The sequence below is a fragment of the Caretta caretta genome, chromosome 1, assembly GCF_965140235.1.
Source record: "Caretta caretta isolate rCarCar2 chromosome 1, rCarCar1.hap1, whole genome shotgun sequence".
NCBI lineage: Eukaryota > Metazoa > Chordata > Testudines > Cheloniidae > Caretta > Caretta caretta.
In genome coordinates, this window is record NC_134206.1 from 263901626 (window position 1) to 263920092 (window position 18467).

General features: G+C 44.1%; 1 protein-coding gene across 3 annotated transcripts in view; it reads right to left on the reverse strand.

The window, feature by feature from the left end:
- Window positions 1–868: 868 nt before the first annotated feature.
- LUC7L2 (LUC7 like 2, pre-mRNA splicing factor) overlaps window positions 869–18467 on the reverse strand; it is a 58701-nt gene continuing 41102 nt past the window's right edge. For all 3 annotated transcript variants that reach the window (XM_048835319.2, XM_048835323.2, XM_048835318.2), the window contains 3 exons: window positions 17934–17963; window positions 16759–16947; window positions 869–1836 (listed from right to left, as the gene is read on the reverse strand). In XM_048835319.2, coding sequence (XP_048691276.1) covers window positions 1644–1836; window positions 16759–16947; window positions 17934–17963 — 412 coding nt within the window. In that variant the 3' untranslated portion in view covers window positions 869–1643. The remainder of the gene's footprint in view (window positions 1837–16758; window positions 16948–17933; window positions 17964–18467) is intronic.

Sequence of the window (18467 nt, forward strand, 5' to 3'; positions counted from 1 at the left end):
CACACAGGGTACAAAAACAAATTTCAGTTCCTTCTGAGCATCTATGACACTCCTACATATAGTTTAAAATGTAAATGTGCCCTGCCCATACCGTCTATCTTAGGATAAAATACTGCTAGAACTACACTGGTATACCTGATTAGTACAGAGCAACTGTGCTGCCCACTTCAGGACTGGAGTATAAACTGAATGGTACAGTAACCCAATGAAAAAGAAATACATGCAGTAACAGTCTCTAGATAGGAGGGGGCAAAAACATGCATATGTCCGTGTTGCAAGGGCTCACATGTGCCCTTACCTGAGGGTACGAAGGACACACTGTGGTACTTTTTGAACGACAGTATTATCACTACATCATTGTGTAGTTCAAGGGTGCAGAAATTCAAACTAGGACAAATAAATATAAACATAACTTACATTTCTAAAGCACCTTTCATTGTGCAGGATCCCAAAAGGGTCCCTTTATAAGGAATCACTCACTCTCAACAGAAACGCAACTGCCTCTGGGGTGGAACATGGATCACATTCTGTGTCAGCAACACAATGTTCATTTCTAGGAGGAGAAGTAAAAACTAACTTTTTCAAGTCGAAGCCGCTAAAGGTATGAATTGGTAACAGCCAGGACACGGATTTTAACAGCTTTTGTCTCTTCATGATCTTGGAGTAGTCATGGTCTGTTTTAGGTCTCATCAGAAAGACAGAACTTCCAGTAGTAGAGTTGTGTATTTAAAATATTTTTCTCCAAATGAGAAAGTTCTGTACTGTTTCTTCTCATACAATTTACCTAACTAAAGAACATACACCAATAATTAGCCACATTCACCTTGAGACACCAAGGTGCTCAATGTTAACTTACCGGACAATGCAGTTTATTTTTAATTTTTTTATTTTTATTTATTTATTTTTACAATTAAGGATGTACAGCTTACATCCCACAAGAAAAAGCAGAAAAAGTCCTTATGGAAAAAAACCCAAATATACTGAACACATACCGAATGGTACAGAAAGATGGGACTGGCTTTGATTTCAAAATTTCAATAAAAATAAAAAAAGATGTAATGCAACAGCTGCTCAATTCCCCAGTCTAAATAGGCACTGTAAAAAACGACATTTCAGCTTTCTCTGGCACATATTCCAGTCTAAATGCTCTGACTGTAACCAACTCCTAGGTTCCCATACAATCATTGGGAAACAACCTTAGAATAAAAGTTTAGTACCCACCCGCCCTCTTAAAAAAGCGTTCAATGCTGCTGTTTGGACTGGACCAGAATTAGAGAATTTTATAAAGGTTTGAGAGCACCCAAGGCAAGTAGTACAATATAATTTGTCACTATTTAACTTGCTTTGGAAAGGAGAGTAAAACAGTGAGAGCTGCACCTTGGTACATAAAACTGTCATCCTGGATAAAGAGAAATCGTTCAGATAAGTTTTACAGCTTGGTCAAAGTCAAGGACACAGCTTTAGGCATCATCAATTGAAGGGGTTCAATTCAGACTTAGTTATAACCACTTTTATATACTGTACATCTACCCTAGTTGCATCAGTGTCTGGAACTGCTCACTGGTGTCCCTTTGAACAACTGTAAACTAAACCATAGTATGCAACTCCATAGGAAGCTAGAGGATCCGGTGACTGTACAGCAGTTATATCTCCCCTGCTTCGCGCTCCTCTGAACTCCTCCGGTCTTCTGATCGGCCATTAGCACTTTCATATGAACGTTTCCTGTCTTTGTTATCTCGGGGTGACCTCTCTCTTGAGCTCCTGTCTTTGTCACGTGATGTTCTGTCATGATCTCTTGACCGTTCTTTGTCTCTGGAAGATCTTTCTTTTGAGGATCTGAAAAGTGCAATACATTTGAGAACCCAAATTAGTCACGAATCTGTTGCTGCCACAAAAAACATGTTGTGTTAAAATTTTGTATTTATCTTTTGCAGACAGACCCCAGTTTGGTTCCATATAGACAAATACATGAGAAGCCATCAGGAAACACAGACACCCCCGCCCCCCATATCCAATTTAAAAACAGTAGACTGGCAGAGTCAGCATTTTTGAAGTACACTTACCTACATGCCTCCAGCTTCCATCCAGGACACACCACACGATCCATTGTCTACAGCAAAGCTCTAAGATACAATCGCATTTGCTCCAATCCCTCAGACAGAGACAAACACCCAGAAGATCTCTATCAAGCATTCTTAAAACTACAATACCCACCTGCTGAAGTGAAAAAACAGACTGACAGAGCCAGAAGAGTACCCAGAAGTCACCTACTACAGGACAGGCCCAACAAAGAAAATAACAGAACGCCACTAGCCGTCACCTTCAGCCCCCAACTAAAACCTCTCCAGTGCATCATCAAAGATCTACAACCTATCCTGAAAGACGATCCCTCACTCTCACAGATCTTGGGAGACAGGCCAGTCCTCGCTTACAGACAGCCCCCCAACCTGAAGCAAATACTCACCAGCAACCACACAACAAAAACACTAACCCAGGAACCTATCTCCTTGCAACAAAGCTCGTTGCCAACAGTGTCCACATATCTATTCGAGTGACACCATCATAGGACCTAATCACATCAGCCAAGCCATCAGGGGCTTGTTCACCTGTACATGTACCAATGTGATATATGACATCATGTGCTAGCAATGTCCCTCTGCCATGTACATTGGCCAAACTGGACAGTCTCTATGCAAAAGAATAAATGGACACAAATCTGACATCAGGAATCATAACATTCAAAAACCAGTCGGAGACCACTTCAACCTGTCTGGTCACTCAGTAACAGACTTAAAGGTGGCAATTTTGCAACAGAAAAGCTTCAAAAACAGACTCCAACGAGAAACTGCTGAACTGGAATTAATTTGCAAACTAGATACCATTAACTTGGGCTTGAATAGAGACTGGGAGTGGCTAGGTCATTACACAAATTGAATCTGTATCCCCACACCTTCTTGTCAATGGTCTGAAATGGGCCATCTTGATTATCACTACAAACGTTTTTTTTTCCCTCCTGCTGATAATAGCTCATCTTAATTAATTAGCCTCTTAGAGTTGGTATGGCAACTTCCACCTTTTCATGTTCTCTGTATGTATATATAGACATCTTCTTACTATATGTTCCATTCTGCGCATCTGATGAAGTGGGCTGAAGCCCATGAAAGCTTATGCTCAAATAAATTTGTTAGGTGCCACAAGTACTCCAGTTCTTTTTGTGGATACAGACTAACACGGCTGCTACTCTGAAACCTGTCATTTATTAGGGAGCTAAGCTTAAGGTTGCAACTTGCTTTTCATTAATTCTGATTTTGACCCTTTCCCCTGAAACTTTCACCAATAAAAGTTTCTGCCTGAAATTTCTCATGTGTGGTCTTCAGCCCAAGGAGAATTTTCTGGCACACTTTGAGGTTGATAAGACAGTGAGTTTGAGATATGAAACATTTTTCTTTCCTTCTTTTTATAAACAGAAAGCAAACTACTGAAGTCTTCTAATTTTTGGAATGCCATCCCTCAAGAACAGCTTTGTTTACAGACTCCAGAGTTGTTTTATTCATCCGTACTCATGAAAATTCGCATTTTTGAGTAATTTTATTTTTTAGATGCTTAACTATAATTATTTGAACTTTCAAGAACTCTTGTCAGACAGTCACAGGAATTTTCTTCTGCAGATTTGTGGTATACCTTTAATCAAGTAAAAATCTGTGTCTCACATTCCCAGCCCCATAAGGGGTAAATACTTACTCCCCTTTGTAAAGCACTTTGAATCTATAGACGAAAAGGCTCTAAGTGATAGTACCCCCGAAGCTTTCCAGGGTTATAAAAAAACTAAATGATGGAAAGGGAAATTATTATAGTGATCAAGAAATCCTGTGTACTTAAAACTAATATAGGAGATTGCCCCTGTCTCCACTAACGGAATGGTGTTGAGAGTTTGTATTAGTGTCTCACTATCTTAACTCTTCAAAGGACAAGATCTACAATCTGTTCCCAAGTTTTGATGCAGACTTCCTTTTTGAGCTTGGATAAGTGACAACCTCAGTTCCCCCACCTGTAAAATGGGGATTACACCACAGGAGTTTTTGTGAAACTTAAATATTTAAAAAACATCTGGAGGCCCTCAGATGGAGGGTCATATAGAAGTACATAGTATTAGTTACACACAGTAACTCAAACTACAGACCAAAGAATTAAGAAATTATAAAAGTTGTTACAACCTGGCCTAGTTACCACCCTGTATGGTCAGTCTATTATGAGTGGATCCAATCACCACATCCTATTGCGCTTCCAAATCAACTGGGTCTGGGTAGAATCTAGTCACTGTCTCTAGCTCTGGGACTATGGATACACATTCAGGTTCAGACCTGTTTGACACTCTATCTTGGACTTAGGGTGCCACCACCCAGAGGCCCTACACCCCCAAATCAGTGTCTGAGCCCTACTGTGCACCCCACACCCCAGTTGCTTCCCAGAGCTCCACCAAGCCTGTGGGACAACGTGGCAGGAAAGCAAGGAAATGAAGGTTACTTACTTGTAGCTGGACTCCCTTGAGATGAGCCTCTGCATAGTCACACTATGGGAATCATGGCACCTGTGCTGTGAGTTTTTAGTACCTTCTGGAAAGCAGTGTCTGTTGAGGCCATTCTCCCCTCTCTCCTCCACCCACCCTAGATTTTTGAGGATAGAAAGGGAAAGTGGCCCTACCTGCTCTCCAGTTCTTTCCACTAATTTTGGAATCCTTACCCTGAGACACTCCAGAAGTAGGGAATGGGTGTGCATATGTGTGTGTGTGAATATGCAGAGCCTCATCTCGAAGAATTCCGGTTACAGGTAAATAACCTTCATTTCTTCTGAGTGGCATCTGCACATTCCCGCTTGTGGGAGTTTAGTAAGCAGTACAACCTGCAAGAAGGTAGGCTGAAGAGTTCTGGGTAGACCAGGTCAACAGAATACTTAAAACAAGCATCAGCTCTGCATAGAGTGAACACAAGTGACCAAAATTCTTGCTTTCTTTAAAAAACCCAAAACCAAAAAAAACAAAACCAAAAAAACCCCATACACCCTGGTTACTAACCTTTCTGTAACTGTTGTTTTTAGAGAGGTGTTGCACATGTCCATCAAGTTGGCTCCAAGCACCCTCTGGTGTTGCGCACTCACAGCATTGGTATAAAGGGCCTTGCTGACTCTGCTCCCCCTAAGTTTCTTCTTACCGACTGACTCCGATGAGAGGGGACTGACGGTGGGTTTTGGAATAGACACGTGCAATACATCTTGAAGAACAAGAGTTACAGAAAGGTTAATAACGTGTTTTTTTTCCTTCAAGTGCTTGCACATGTCCTTTCCAATTTAGGTGACTCACAAGCAGTTGTAGAGAGGAGCTTGTAGTTCAAGGACAGCCTGACAGCAAGGCTGCGCAGCTGAAGTTGGCGTTGTCTCTAGCTAGTTGGGTGATGACATAGTGCGTTGAGATATGTGCACGGATGACCAAGTTGCCACTCTGCAGATGTCCTGAATAGGGAATTGCATTAGGAAAGTGGCCGAAGAGGACTGCAATCGTGTGAAACGAGCAGTCAAGTTAGCTAGGGATGATACGTCTGAGTTCATAACATGCTAGGATGCATAAAGTAATCCAGGATGAACTTCTCTGAGCGAAGATGGGAAGGCCCTTCATTCTCTATCACTATGAACGGCGGAGTCAATCTGCAGAATGGTTTGGTCCTTTGTATATAGAAAACCAGAACCCGCATAACATCCAAAAAGTGTAGGCGTTGTTCCTCTCTGTTCACATGCGGTTTAGAGTAGAATACCGTCAGGAAGATAGCTTGACTGCAATGGAATTGCTTTGGGAGGAACGGCAGGTGTAGTAGCAGCTGAACCTTATCTTTGAAGAAGATCATATATGGGAGTTCGGATGTAAGTGCCCCAATTTCTGAAACCTTTCTGGCTGAAGTGATGGCTACGAAGGTGGCCACTTTCCAGGAGCGGTGCAACAAGCACGTTGCTAGCTTAGATGCTAGTGTTAGATGAAGAGAGCTGAGGTTCCGATGAAGCAGTCAACCGTGATCTTGGGAGATCGGGTCTGGGAGTAGCGTGAGCAATAGCAAGGTCTCTGTTGAAAGCCCTAACAGGGTGGTAAACCAATGTTGTCTGGGCCATGCTGGGACTATGAGAATGACCTGCACCCGGTCCAGTTTAATCTTCATCAGAACCTTGTGTATCAGCCAAGGAGGAGAGAATGCATAATACAGGTGATTTGTCCATGACAACAAGAACGAGTCTGTCAGAAACCCTGGGCTGTGGCCTCGTAGGGAGCAAAACTGGTGGCATTTCCTGTTGTTTCAGGTAGCAACAGGTCTATAAGGGGAGTCTTTCACTGTTGGAAGATGTCCCATTGGAGGCACCACTCGTGGTGAGAGGAGAAAAACTTGCTGAGGTGATCCACCAGCTGGTTCTGAATTCCCGGAAGGTAAGATGCTTCTAGACTGATCGAGTGTGTAATGCAGAACTCGCACAGCTGGGCTGATTCCTAATATTTGGGGGGGGGGGGGGGGGGGGAGGTGGAGGGTGGAGACGGACGACAGGAGAGCACACATGCCGCAATGTCTGTTGATGTAGAACATGGCTGTCATGTTGTCTGTGAGAACTAAAACAGTTTTGTTTGTAATGTGAGATAAGAATGCCTGACAGGCTAGATGAATTGCCCTGAACTCCCTGTCATTGATATGCAGGGAAAGCTCTTCCTGAGACCAGAGGCCCTGAGTCCTGAGGGACCCTAGGTGTGCTCCCCGGCTAAGGGCTATGGAGTCAGCTACTAGCAACATGGACGGTAGAGGCTGTGAAAAGGGTACCCCCATACATACTATGCAGTGGTTCAGCCATCACGTCAGTGTATCGAGGACATGAGCAGGAACAGTGAGCACCAAATCCAGGTGATGATGCAAGGGAGAGTATACCATGGCCAACCAGGCTTAGAGAGGTCTGAGATGTAGCCTCGCGTGTTGCACTACATATGTGCATGAAGCCATGTGGCTCAGAAGTCCCTGACAGTTTTGTGCTGTCATAACTGGATAAACCTGGAGGGACATTTTCAGGGCCATAATTGACCCGGAAAATTGCTTTTGAAGTAGGGCCCTCATAGGCATGGAATCGAGAATCACACTGATGAACTCTATAGAAGGGTGGATTTCTGATCATTTATCAGTAGGCCTAGTGCCCAGAAGGTTGACTGGATGAGATGGATATTGGATTCCACCTGAGCTCTGGACTGGCCTCTGACTAGCCAGTTGTCTAGGTACGGGAATAAGCGAACTCCCTTTTTTCTGCGGAAGGCCACCACCACAACCATACATTAGGTGAAGACACATGGGGCGGCTGACAGGCTGAAAAGAAGAATCGCAAACTGGTAAGGAACTTGGTTCATGACAAATCTTAGGAACCTTCTGTGGCCATGAAAGATTGATATGTGGAAGTATGCATCTGTTAGATAGAGGACAGCATACCACTCCCAGTGAGTAAATGATGGAAACCAATGAGACCATGTGAAATTTAAGTTCTTGAGATAGTGGTTGAGATGATGCAGGCCAATAGTAGATCTGAGACCACCCTTGGCTTCCAGGATTAGAAAATAATGGGAATAGAACCCCTTTCCTCTTAAGTGGAACGGAATCTCTTTCACAGCTCCCTTCCGAATGGGGGACTGCACTTCTTGTTCTAAGAGTTGCTCGTGAGAAGGGTCCCAGAAGATGGGTGAGAAGGTGGGGGTGAGAAGGTGGGGTAGACAAAAATTGGATGGTGTATCCCACTTCTACTGTGCTTAGAACCCAACGATCTGAGGTAAGGTGGGTCCAGGCATTGAGGAAGCGGGAGAGTCAGTTGGAAAACAAGGAGAAAATTCCCTATGCAAATGAGGTGTTCCGGCAACCATCACAGGCGGTAAGAAGGAACTGAGGGGGAGCGGGGTTGGTAAGGCCTCTTACACCAGCGGTATGAGTAGAGTCCTGTAAATCTGCCAATATCCACTTTATATCTACAACTGTGGATGTGGATATCTGCAGACCATTTTTGCAGATTGCGGATGGATGCGTATACTAATTTTGTATCCATGCAGGGCTCTAGTTATGAGCGTGCAACACCATACGGAGCTAGAGCTGACCTGACAGATGCCACTAGGGGAAAAAATTCTGGCAACTGTGCTCAGGGCGCACACACACCTAATTGGAATGGATATGTGTAAGCACTCAAAGTAGTGTTAATGAGGGAAAAATTTTGCTAAAAAAAAACAAAATAAAACAAGACCACATATATATGTACAGTAACAGTCATGCAACATGATGTGATGACGACAGTGTGAAGGTATGCCATGGATGCTACTTTTGTCCTGGATAAGGGTTGACAGTTCCAGGAGACTGAAGCCCTGTCAGATGATAATTGTGAAACAGTGCATTTTACATGGACAATCTTTGGACCACGAGGGCCTGACTCCTCTTATGTCAGCTCCATCTCTCCAAGGGCTTGCAGTTCTTATAGATAAGCTTTGGCCCCATATAAATAATGGCAAAGTTTTCTGAATATACAAAGTACGATACCAAAAGGTAATTGGCTTTGTTTGCAGCAAGAGACACTTAGACTGGATATTAGGAAATGCTTTCTAACTATAACGTTAGTAAAGCACTGGGACAGGTTATCCAGGAGCTTGTGAAATCCATATAATTGAGGGTTTTAAGAAATGGTTAGACAAATATCTGTCAGGGATGTTGCAGGTATATTTAATCCTTCCTCAGCCTGGAGAGGTGGACATCCTATATTTCTATACTTCCTCATTGAATGTAAATGAGGCGTAGGTCTATATAGACATGCAAGTGGTCAGAATAAGATGGAAAGCCCAGGCATCTCATTTAAGATAGACATGAGGGCAGGACCACCTGTTCTGTAAGAATGAAACTTAAAGGAGATAGTTTCTGAGATACAAGCCTAATGACTATCTATACTATCAAGAATAGTATCTTCATAGAGACACAGTCCAGAGAACATGTGACCAATGTTTAAATGGAAACCTCTGAGGTTTACGAGGATAAAAATTACAATCCCACAGCTCACGCTAGACGGAAACACCCTAGGGTGAGACAAATGAACCTATTCTTCTGCAACATTTGCAGTACATCCTAAACATTACAATGGAGAATTTAGTCTACTTTAATGCAGCTCTTACAGCAAAATAACTACCCCAAGCAGCTCTAGAGGTACAGAGAGCAACCCTGTCACAGAGAAGATTATTCCTAAAGGAAGAAAGACTGTCAATGTGTATCAGATGTTAGAAAAGATGACAACCAAATGTCTTTTGGCTGGAGTTTCTTTTAAAAAAAAAAACCCACAAAACTATCTCAAATGTAATAGTCAAAACAACAGTCAAGGAAGCCTTATCAAGTTCACCAACTTAGGAATTGTTCAGATGGGGAATTGAAAGGGATTCATAGAGTAGGTCTGACTGATTAAATGCTCGTGTTTTTCAACTTTCAGACATCAGCATAAACGCTCCATCAAGAGACCGAACAATATAGAGTCAAGATGTCAACCAGAGAAACTTCAAATCTGGATGGAAACAGGAGACTCAGTTGTTCGGAAAGCAGGACTTGATGGATACATCATAACCAAAATACTGAATGACAGACTTGTCCATCTCTAACCATGACTACTGATAACTTTATACCAACCTAACATCAAAATCCCTTTTGGTTTAATAAATCAAGGGCAACATGCAAAGAATTTCCTGTTCCAAGTGCGGGAAAGGAGTGGTACCTTAGGACATACTTATCTCTGGTTCAGAGCCATAGGAAGGCACATTATCCCTATTCGGAAAGGACTTTAGTCATATTTAACCCATTTGCAGAACAAGGTAATACAAGATGGAGACCTCAAACAGAGTACTTGTATAGTTGAATGAAACTTCTCAAAGAATCTGTCAATACATCTTCTTTCCCTGGTAGATAAGACACAGAACCAATCCAATGAAGGTATTTGACTTTGTGAACAGGAAATTTCCCTGTCAGAAACTGTTAGAGCAAACTCCTCTTCTGTGGTGTGTGTGATACATTCATGTAATGCTGTCCATCATAATTTAGACAGATTTGCATTTGATGGCGGGGAGAAGAGCATGGCTGGTCAGGGCAGTCTTTCACTCAGCTGCTATGTCTTTACATGGAGCTACATCTTCCCCCAAAATCACAAACCTGGGAGTGGATGGAGAAGACCCATTTCTACCCTCTAGGACTATTACTGCACACAACTGGAATATAAAGAATTTTCTGGAAAGCATGCTCTTCCCCATCTTATGAAATCCTGCATCTGGAAGATACTGAGGCATTGTAGCTAAGTAGTTCCTAGAAAAGGTTGTAGAGTCCTAAAGAGTTCTGCTGAAGTCTCAGACATAACCTGGTATTAAAGCTATCAAGTAACTGCATAGATAAGGAACCTGTCAAGTGCAGAAAAGCTTACAGTTCTGGAATATATCAAGGCTTTAGTGACCACAAATTTTCTAAGTGAGTATCAAAGTTGTGTAAACTACGAGGGAAGAACCATCTAGACACATAGAGGGTCAAGTCTATATAGAGACAAACACTCAAACATTCAAGGAGAGAGTCATGACAGCCAGGCAACACTTACTGCCATAGAAATGGCGATCAGAAAGGTACAGCTTTACTGATTGAGATCTTCTTCAACTCCAATTAGAGATACGTATAAAGAAATAAATATGCAACAATTGCACAGAAAGGGGGGTAAGTCTGGAACATTTCTGGAAATTAAAAAGAGCTCTTTCTCTGGAACTCAGAAGTATGATGCCCTTCAGGATATTAGTACAACCAGACAGCAGACTTCTCCATGCCACGTAGTCCTGTTGTCCACCCTGTATGAGAGGTGGCAAACCTCATTCACACTGTGGCCAGGAAATAAACCTTATGCAGCATTTAAGTGCAGGCAATGGATGTTTCAACCCTTAGGTTCAACGGTCCTTCCAAATTGGAATGAACAGAAGCTAGGTTTACTGAGACCCGAAAGGCGGGTCCACTGCTCCATTGTACCAGAGTACTCTTAGAGCCAAGGCTCGCTTACTAAAGCTAAATATCAGTGCCTATACGCGTTTCAACTACACATAGGAGGGAAGCGTAATGTCATTGGTAGCCAATCCCAGACACTGGACTCCTTTCTCGTTTAGAACCAGAAGCTAGGTATACAGAGCCCAATAATATTCTGATAAAATTTCCTCTTGCAAGAGGTTATGTTGATTAATCCATGTGTCTATTTATGTCTGATCTAGAACAGTGGTTCTCAACCAGGGGTACACGTACCCCTGGGGGTACGCAGAGGTCTTCCAACGGCTACATCAACTCATCTAGATATTTGCCTAGTTTTACAACAGGATACATGAGAAGCACTAGCAAAATAAGTACAAACTAAAATTTCATACAATGACTTGTTTATAATGCTCTATATACACTATACACCGAAATATAAGTACAATAATTATATTCCATGGTCAAAATGAGAAAGTAAGCAATTTTTCAGTAATAGTGTGTTGTGACACGTGTATTTTTATGTCTGATTTTGTAAGCAAGTATTTTTCAAATGAGGTGAAACTTGGGGGGTACACACGACAAAAATCAGACTCCTGAAAGGGTACAGTAGTCTGTAAAGGTTAACAGCCACTGATCTAGGAGATATCAGAGTGGGCCTCAAAGCCCATCATATACATCTCTAAATCTAAATATGTCCTACAGCATGGTATCTTCTCTGCAGAACCTTGGCAACATGCTTTTTAATTCCCTGGACTTCAGTATCTTTTTTTTGCCTTTGCATTTGAGGGCTACAAAAAGGGTTCAGAAGCCAAAAGGCAATCCTTTCTGGATCAGACTGATCCTGTGACACCGTAACCTGTCTCTCCTACAAAAGCTGAACAGCAGAGAAATCTTTGTATACTTGAAATCTCTCAGAATCAATAGAACTTTAGTGGGTACAGACCCTCAGATCTGAAGGGAGTCTCATCTAGGTATCAGTTCTCAGCCTTTCAGATCTCAGCATCTGTATCTTGCAAACTTGGATCTGATCAGAAGCTTGTTCTTCCCCCTTTCCAGTGTTGCAAGGGTTTCTCCACAATGAATTTGTTTCCTCAAGCCACTATATTGGGTACAGAATCAATAAGGCAAGTAGTTCTGCCAAGATCATGGTGTTGGAATTTCAGTAACATGGTCTTAGTCAGAGGTGGGCAAACTATGGCCCGTGGGACTGGCCTGCCCGGCCCCTGAGCTCATGGCCAGGGAGGCTAGCCCCCCTCCCCCGCAGCCACACTGCTGCGCGGGCAGTGCTCTGGGCACCAGGGCTGCACGCTCCTGCAGGGCAGAGTGGCAGCGTGTCTGGCTCTGGCTGGGCAGCATGGCTGCCAGACATGCTGCTCTGAGCGGCATGGTAAGGGGATGGGGGGGAGGGGTTGGATAAGGGGCAGGGGGTCCCTGGGGGCAGTGGTTCGGGGGGGGGGGAAGAAGGGGATGATGAACGGGGGGGTTTAGATGTGGGGGTGGGGGGGTTGGATGGGGGAGTTCTGAGGGGGGCAGTCAGGGGGCGGGAAGTGAGATGGGTAGGATAGAGGATGGGGGCCAGGGTGTTTGGGAACATGTGCACAGCGTTCCCTACCCGGCCCTCCATACAGTTTCGCACCCCAGTGTGGGCCTTGGGCCAAAACGTTTGCCCACCCCTGGTCTTAGTGGTGCAGAACCACTAGACAAATTACTTCTCAATAGTTAAAGATGTCTGATTCTTATGCTGGCTACATCCCAAGCAATATGATCTCTTCTTGGCAACCATGCTTGGCAGTTATTCATATCTGGCTGTTGAATCTGGATCCATGTTATCACTCAGGATCCACGTTGGTTCTGGCTCTGGATATGTACTTGCCAGCCACTCATCTATGCTTAGCCGTAAAATTCGGATTTTTTTCCCTTTTGTAGCCTGAACCCATGCTTTGCTGCAGCCCCAGATCTGGGTTTTGCAGCTCCAAATCCTGACTCTGCTGATCATGATCCTTTGGAAACTGGATCCAGTGGCCAGAGAGCCCCTTTAGGCACATTAGGTCTCCGAGGTCAACCTGGACAGACCCTGGAACCTTGAGGATGACCAGATGCCGAAGCTGATGCTAGACTTACAAATGGCCAGACTTAGTTGACTGAGCCGGAGGAGCCTCCCCTGTCAGCTGGGTGGTGTGAAATGGCCCAACCCCCTCCTGTCAGTCCAGACAAAACCTGTGTCAGACAAGCATCTGCTCTCCTCTTTTAAAAGAAAAACTTCACAAACTAACTAAAAACAAAATCTGCCCCAAAGTTTACCAAAGAGATGGGTGGTGGGAATAGATGAGGAAAGCATCAAGGACACTGAAAGCTTATGCTCAAATAAATTTGTTAGTCTCTAAGGTGCCACAAGTACTCCTCGTTCTTTTTGCTGATACAAACTAACACAGCTCCCACACTGAAACCTGTGTTCAATATAGGTTCTCTGCCCCTCTGGTGGTTAAAATGAATTGTAAGGCAGTTAGGGCCACTCCCCATTTCCTACCTTCAGAACCCTCCAGGATAAGAGGGGGAGGAAGGGGCAAGTGGCCCCAACGGATGCAGCTTTCCAGAAGGCTCTGGAAGCTCATAGTGTAGGTGCCTAGGAATAAACAGATCTAATGAAGAACAATACAGACTAATAAGAATTTGTTAACCATAGTGACTTTACTCTTAAAGCACTTGAGAGAGAGAGAGATTTCTCTGAAAACAACAAAAGTCTTAAGATTCATCTTCCCCATGTCTGATCTCTCCCCTTTCGCAAGTCTAAGATTTGCCAGCACTTCAGGCTGGGCAGAGTCCAACCTGCTCAACCCCTCTCTGTCTCTGCAAGTTCTCCTTTGCATGGTGAAGGTGGGACCCTGGCACAGAACAGTACCCCCCTGTTCAGCTGCCCTCTCTCTGCCACATGCTCCACTAGGAAACTCCAGCCCCTTCCACGAGTCATGCCTGCCCCCCCTTGTTTAGAAAAAACATTCATCCATGAGGATGTGCCAGTAGTTGAGCCATTCAAAATCAACAGCTCCCCGCTCTGTCTATCAGATGTTCCATGACTTCCAATCCATCAGTGTTGATCAGTTGTGACTTCTTAGCCTTCTCCTTCCTGTCTTTCTTCTACTGAGGTGTTTGATTAGCTCCTTGCTTCGCACTTCCCCACCCTCTCCTCTTTTGCCTTCCCCTCCCATCACAAGGTCCACCCTGCCAATCCACAGCCATGGCTCACCCTGACATCCAATTCCTCAGCTCCTCCTCTCACACCGCAGAACATCTCTGGAGGAAATTCTGTGACCAGGCTGACTTCCTCTGCTACAAATTCATTCTTATCTCCTTCAGTTCTGCCAGTTCCCTTACTAAGCAACTCCACTTCTCCACATTAATTGAATCCTACACCCAGAACCCCAGCCATCTTTTACTGACTCCTCAAAATCTCCCCTCCTCCTGCCTCTACCTCTCTCCCCGCACAGGATCTCAGATTTCTCTCAAGAGAAAACTGACAAGATACAGCATATGAACTTCCCCCTCCTTTTACCTTGGCTTCCCTTCCCTGTCCTACACTTCTCATCTCCTTCTCCTGTCACAGAAGTTTCTAGTCTGCTCTCCTCCTGTAACCTTTCCACTTGTCACTGTAATCCCATCCCACACCCTTATCTCACTCATGCCCACTCTTATGCCTTTCCTTACTTTTTCCCCCCTCAACCTCCAACTCTCCTCACAATACAAGCATACTTTAGTCTCTGACATCTTAAAAACACCACCCTTAATTCCACTTGCCTCTTCAACTATCATGCCTTTTTCCCTTTCATCTCTAAACTATTTGGACACATGGTCTACAATTTCTGTCTGGAGTGCCTCTTGTCCAATTCAGTCCTATACTTTCTCTGATCTGGTTTCTATCTGCTGCACTCCACTGAAACCACTCTAGCCAATCTCTCATGACTTTTTCCTCCTAAAGCTCAGAACCAGTACTCCATCCTCCTGCTTGACCTGCAGCCTTCTGTGACAACACTGACCACACTTCACTTCTTGAAATCATGCCCTCCCTTAGCTTCCATAGCACTCTCTCCTGATACGCCTCTTCTACACCTCTAACTACTACTTCAACATGTACATCAGATCTTCCTCATTCCAACTTTCTGTGAAGATTACACAGGGCTCTGTGCTTTGTACCCTCTCTTCTCCCTCCATGCTTTATCTTTGTGTAATCCCATTTGCAAACATACATTCAACTACTATCATGATGCTGATGATTCACAGATCTACCTCTCTATTCCAGACCTGTCTCCTTCTATGCAAACTACAATCTAATCTGGTCTCTCTGACATCTTCTTGAGCATGTCTAGCTGTCAGCTCAAACACAACATAGCTGAAACAAAACTCCTAATTTTATTCTCACCAAGACTTCCCCACTGCCTTTCTTGATCTCTGTGGACACCACCACAATCCTGCCTGTCACTCAGGCCTATAACCTGGGTATCATTTTTCATTCAGACCGCTCTTTAGGTCCTCACATCTAGGCCAAGTTTAAGTCTTGCAGATTCTTTGTGCATAACGTCTAAAATATTGCCTTTCTGATTCATCCACACAGCTCAAACTCTCATCCAAGATCTCATCTTTGTCCCAATTACTGCAACATCATTCTCTACTCTTGACAATACAGTTTTGCCTGATTATCTATTCAGAATACTGCTGCAAAGATTGTTTTCCTAGCCTGTTGCTTTGACCACATTCTTTGCAACCCTCCACTGGTTCCCTTTTTTCTATCACAACATACATAAGTTGCTTGTGTTCACTTTTAAGGACAGCCTATTCCCACATACCTATCATCTCTCATTAGAGAACAAGATGCTGATCCTCACCTACAAGTGGCCCAAGATGCCAGCCTCCATCACCTACTTGTTAAATTTTCTAATAGGCATCTTTGTGCTTTCAACCACACGTTTGGGAGAAGCTCCCCATAAACTTTCTCCTTCCAGACCCTCCTCAAGGCACTGCTTTGCCATGATGCCTAAAAAAAAAACCTAACAATGGTTTGGCTGCTCTTGTGCTGAGACCACTGCTTATCAAGCTGACCAGTACTGTCTCACTGCTTCCCTGTACTCTTGTCTGTCTGTATCCATCTGTTGTCTCTTGTCGTATACCAGACCATAAGCTCTCTGAGGCAGAAACTGGGTTTTTTTTGGATCTGTGTTTCGACAATACCTAGCACAATGGGCTCCTAGTCCACAACTAGGGCTCAGAGATGCTACAGTAATACAAAAATCACAACAAATGGCTCTCAGCAACAGTCCTTCAATGAGATATCAAACACCTTTCCCAGGCAGGGAAGCTGTCTGGAATGCAGTACAATAGGTTATCTTCAGGAACATTCAGGCTTATTTTCACTCACAGTACAGCACGGGGTTCACAATTTGACAAATATGTTGCACTTTGTCACAGCAGTTCCTTCCTTCCCTCCCCCCCCCCCCCAAACAGACAAAAGGTAACCCTGTTTCTGTATCACTGCTCATGCTAAAACAATGACTGAAATCTGGAAATGCCCCACAAGGTGTTTAAAATTACTAAGTGTTCTTGGTAAACAATTACATTTCTAGCCATAGTTTCTGGAAACAGTTACAACTGTTTTCTGGTTTCAGGGAAGGGAAACTACTTCTGTCAGGAGGCCAACATTTACCGTTTTTTGCGCTCTCTGCTCCTGTCCCTGGAACTATGCCTGCTTCTCTGATGGCTGCGGCTCCTGCTGCGACTGCTGGAGCGAGACCTGTGACGGTGGCGTTTCTCACGGGATTTGGAGCGAGTTCTTCTCTTTCGCTCCCGGGAGGCAGAGCGAGATCGATGTCTGCGGCGATCTCGAGACCTAGATCTGGAAACAGAAAGAAAGGATTTACGGTGAATGAGGCAGTCAGCTGCTCTACCAGTATACCAATATTTAGTGCTGTGTACATAGTATTGGGTCTGTACAGAGATCAGTTTCCAATTATCACAGCTATTATGCATTTCTCAGAGAGACTGGCCCGAAGGAGGAAAGTGATGAGGGAATCCTCCAAATTCCCCTCTGACAAGTCCAACCAAATTTAGAGCAGATGAAGGGAAGACTCTGTACGTTTGGCCATTTGCCACTACCTTTCAAAGAAATCAAAGTGCTTATTTGACAGAGTCTATTTAACAAACAGATAAAGTTACAGAGTGTTGATGTTATGGAAGATGCTGTGATAATGAGCCTTTGGGTAGGTGCTTTATGTTGCAGTTCTGTCTATGAAGCCTTCTATTTACGACATGATATGCACCAGCTATCACTGAAGTTTTAAAACAAGAGCTATATTCTGGTTTAGGGCCACTAACACAAGACTATATTTGCAGGCTCTCAAACCCCTGAAGGTTTATTATTACAAATTCTTTCCTATTGAAAAGGACGGCAATGCAAACTAGTGGCTTCCAACTGAAGCTTAAGAGGCAAGGTGCATTGCCTAAGTACTGACACCTCTGGACGGGTCATCTGTGGATACTGAACCTGGGACCTCTGGGTCTAAAAGGACAAGTGTCTATTGCTTAAGCTAAGACCATCAGCTTGCAAGCAGTCACAGATGCAAGCCTTTTAACATGTTCTAACTACTATCAGAGGAGGAAAAAAACATCTTGTTCGCCATGAGCGAACACATATGCATACACAGTCCCATACCATGGTGATCAGTGCAGTATAAATCTGTTGAGAACGGCCATCCTCTATGCTGCTTTGGTGCTAAACAAGTACACTGCAGTCTAGTAATGCTTGACAATTAAATTTATAAAGGTTCTAGCTTTTAAAAGCCTGGCTTCACTACTAGTACCCCTTTCCTGCAGATTACATACCTTCTGGGATTCTTGCTATGGGATCTGGACCTGAAACAAATGGAAAATGGTGATCAGCTTTTGTTATACAAACAGATTCACACTTCGAAAATGCAGAATATTACAAAGAGAACAAGCTAAAGGAACTGATTACTTACCACAGGGGTTGGCAATCTTTGGCACACGGCCCATCAGGGTAATCGGCTGGCGGGCCGTGAGACATTTTGTTTACGTTGACCGTCCGCAGGCACAGCCCCCCTGCAGCTCCCAATGGCTGCGGTTCACCGTTCCCGGCCAATGGGAGCTGCAGGAAGCAGCGGCCAGCAAGGCAGGCCACAGGGATGAGCTGGTCGCTGCTTCCTGCGGCTCCCGTTGGCCGGGAACGGCGAACCGCAGCCATTGGGAGCTGCAGGGGTCCCGTGCCTGCGGACAGTCAACGTAAACAAAATGTCTCACGGCCCGCCACCAGATTACCCTGATGAACCGTGTGCCGAAGGTTGCCAACCCCGACTTACCATTACATTTCTTATTCTATAAAAAACAGTTATGATAAAG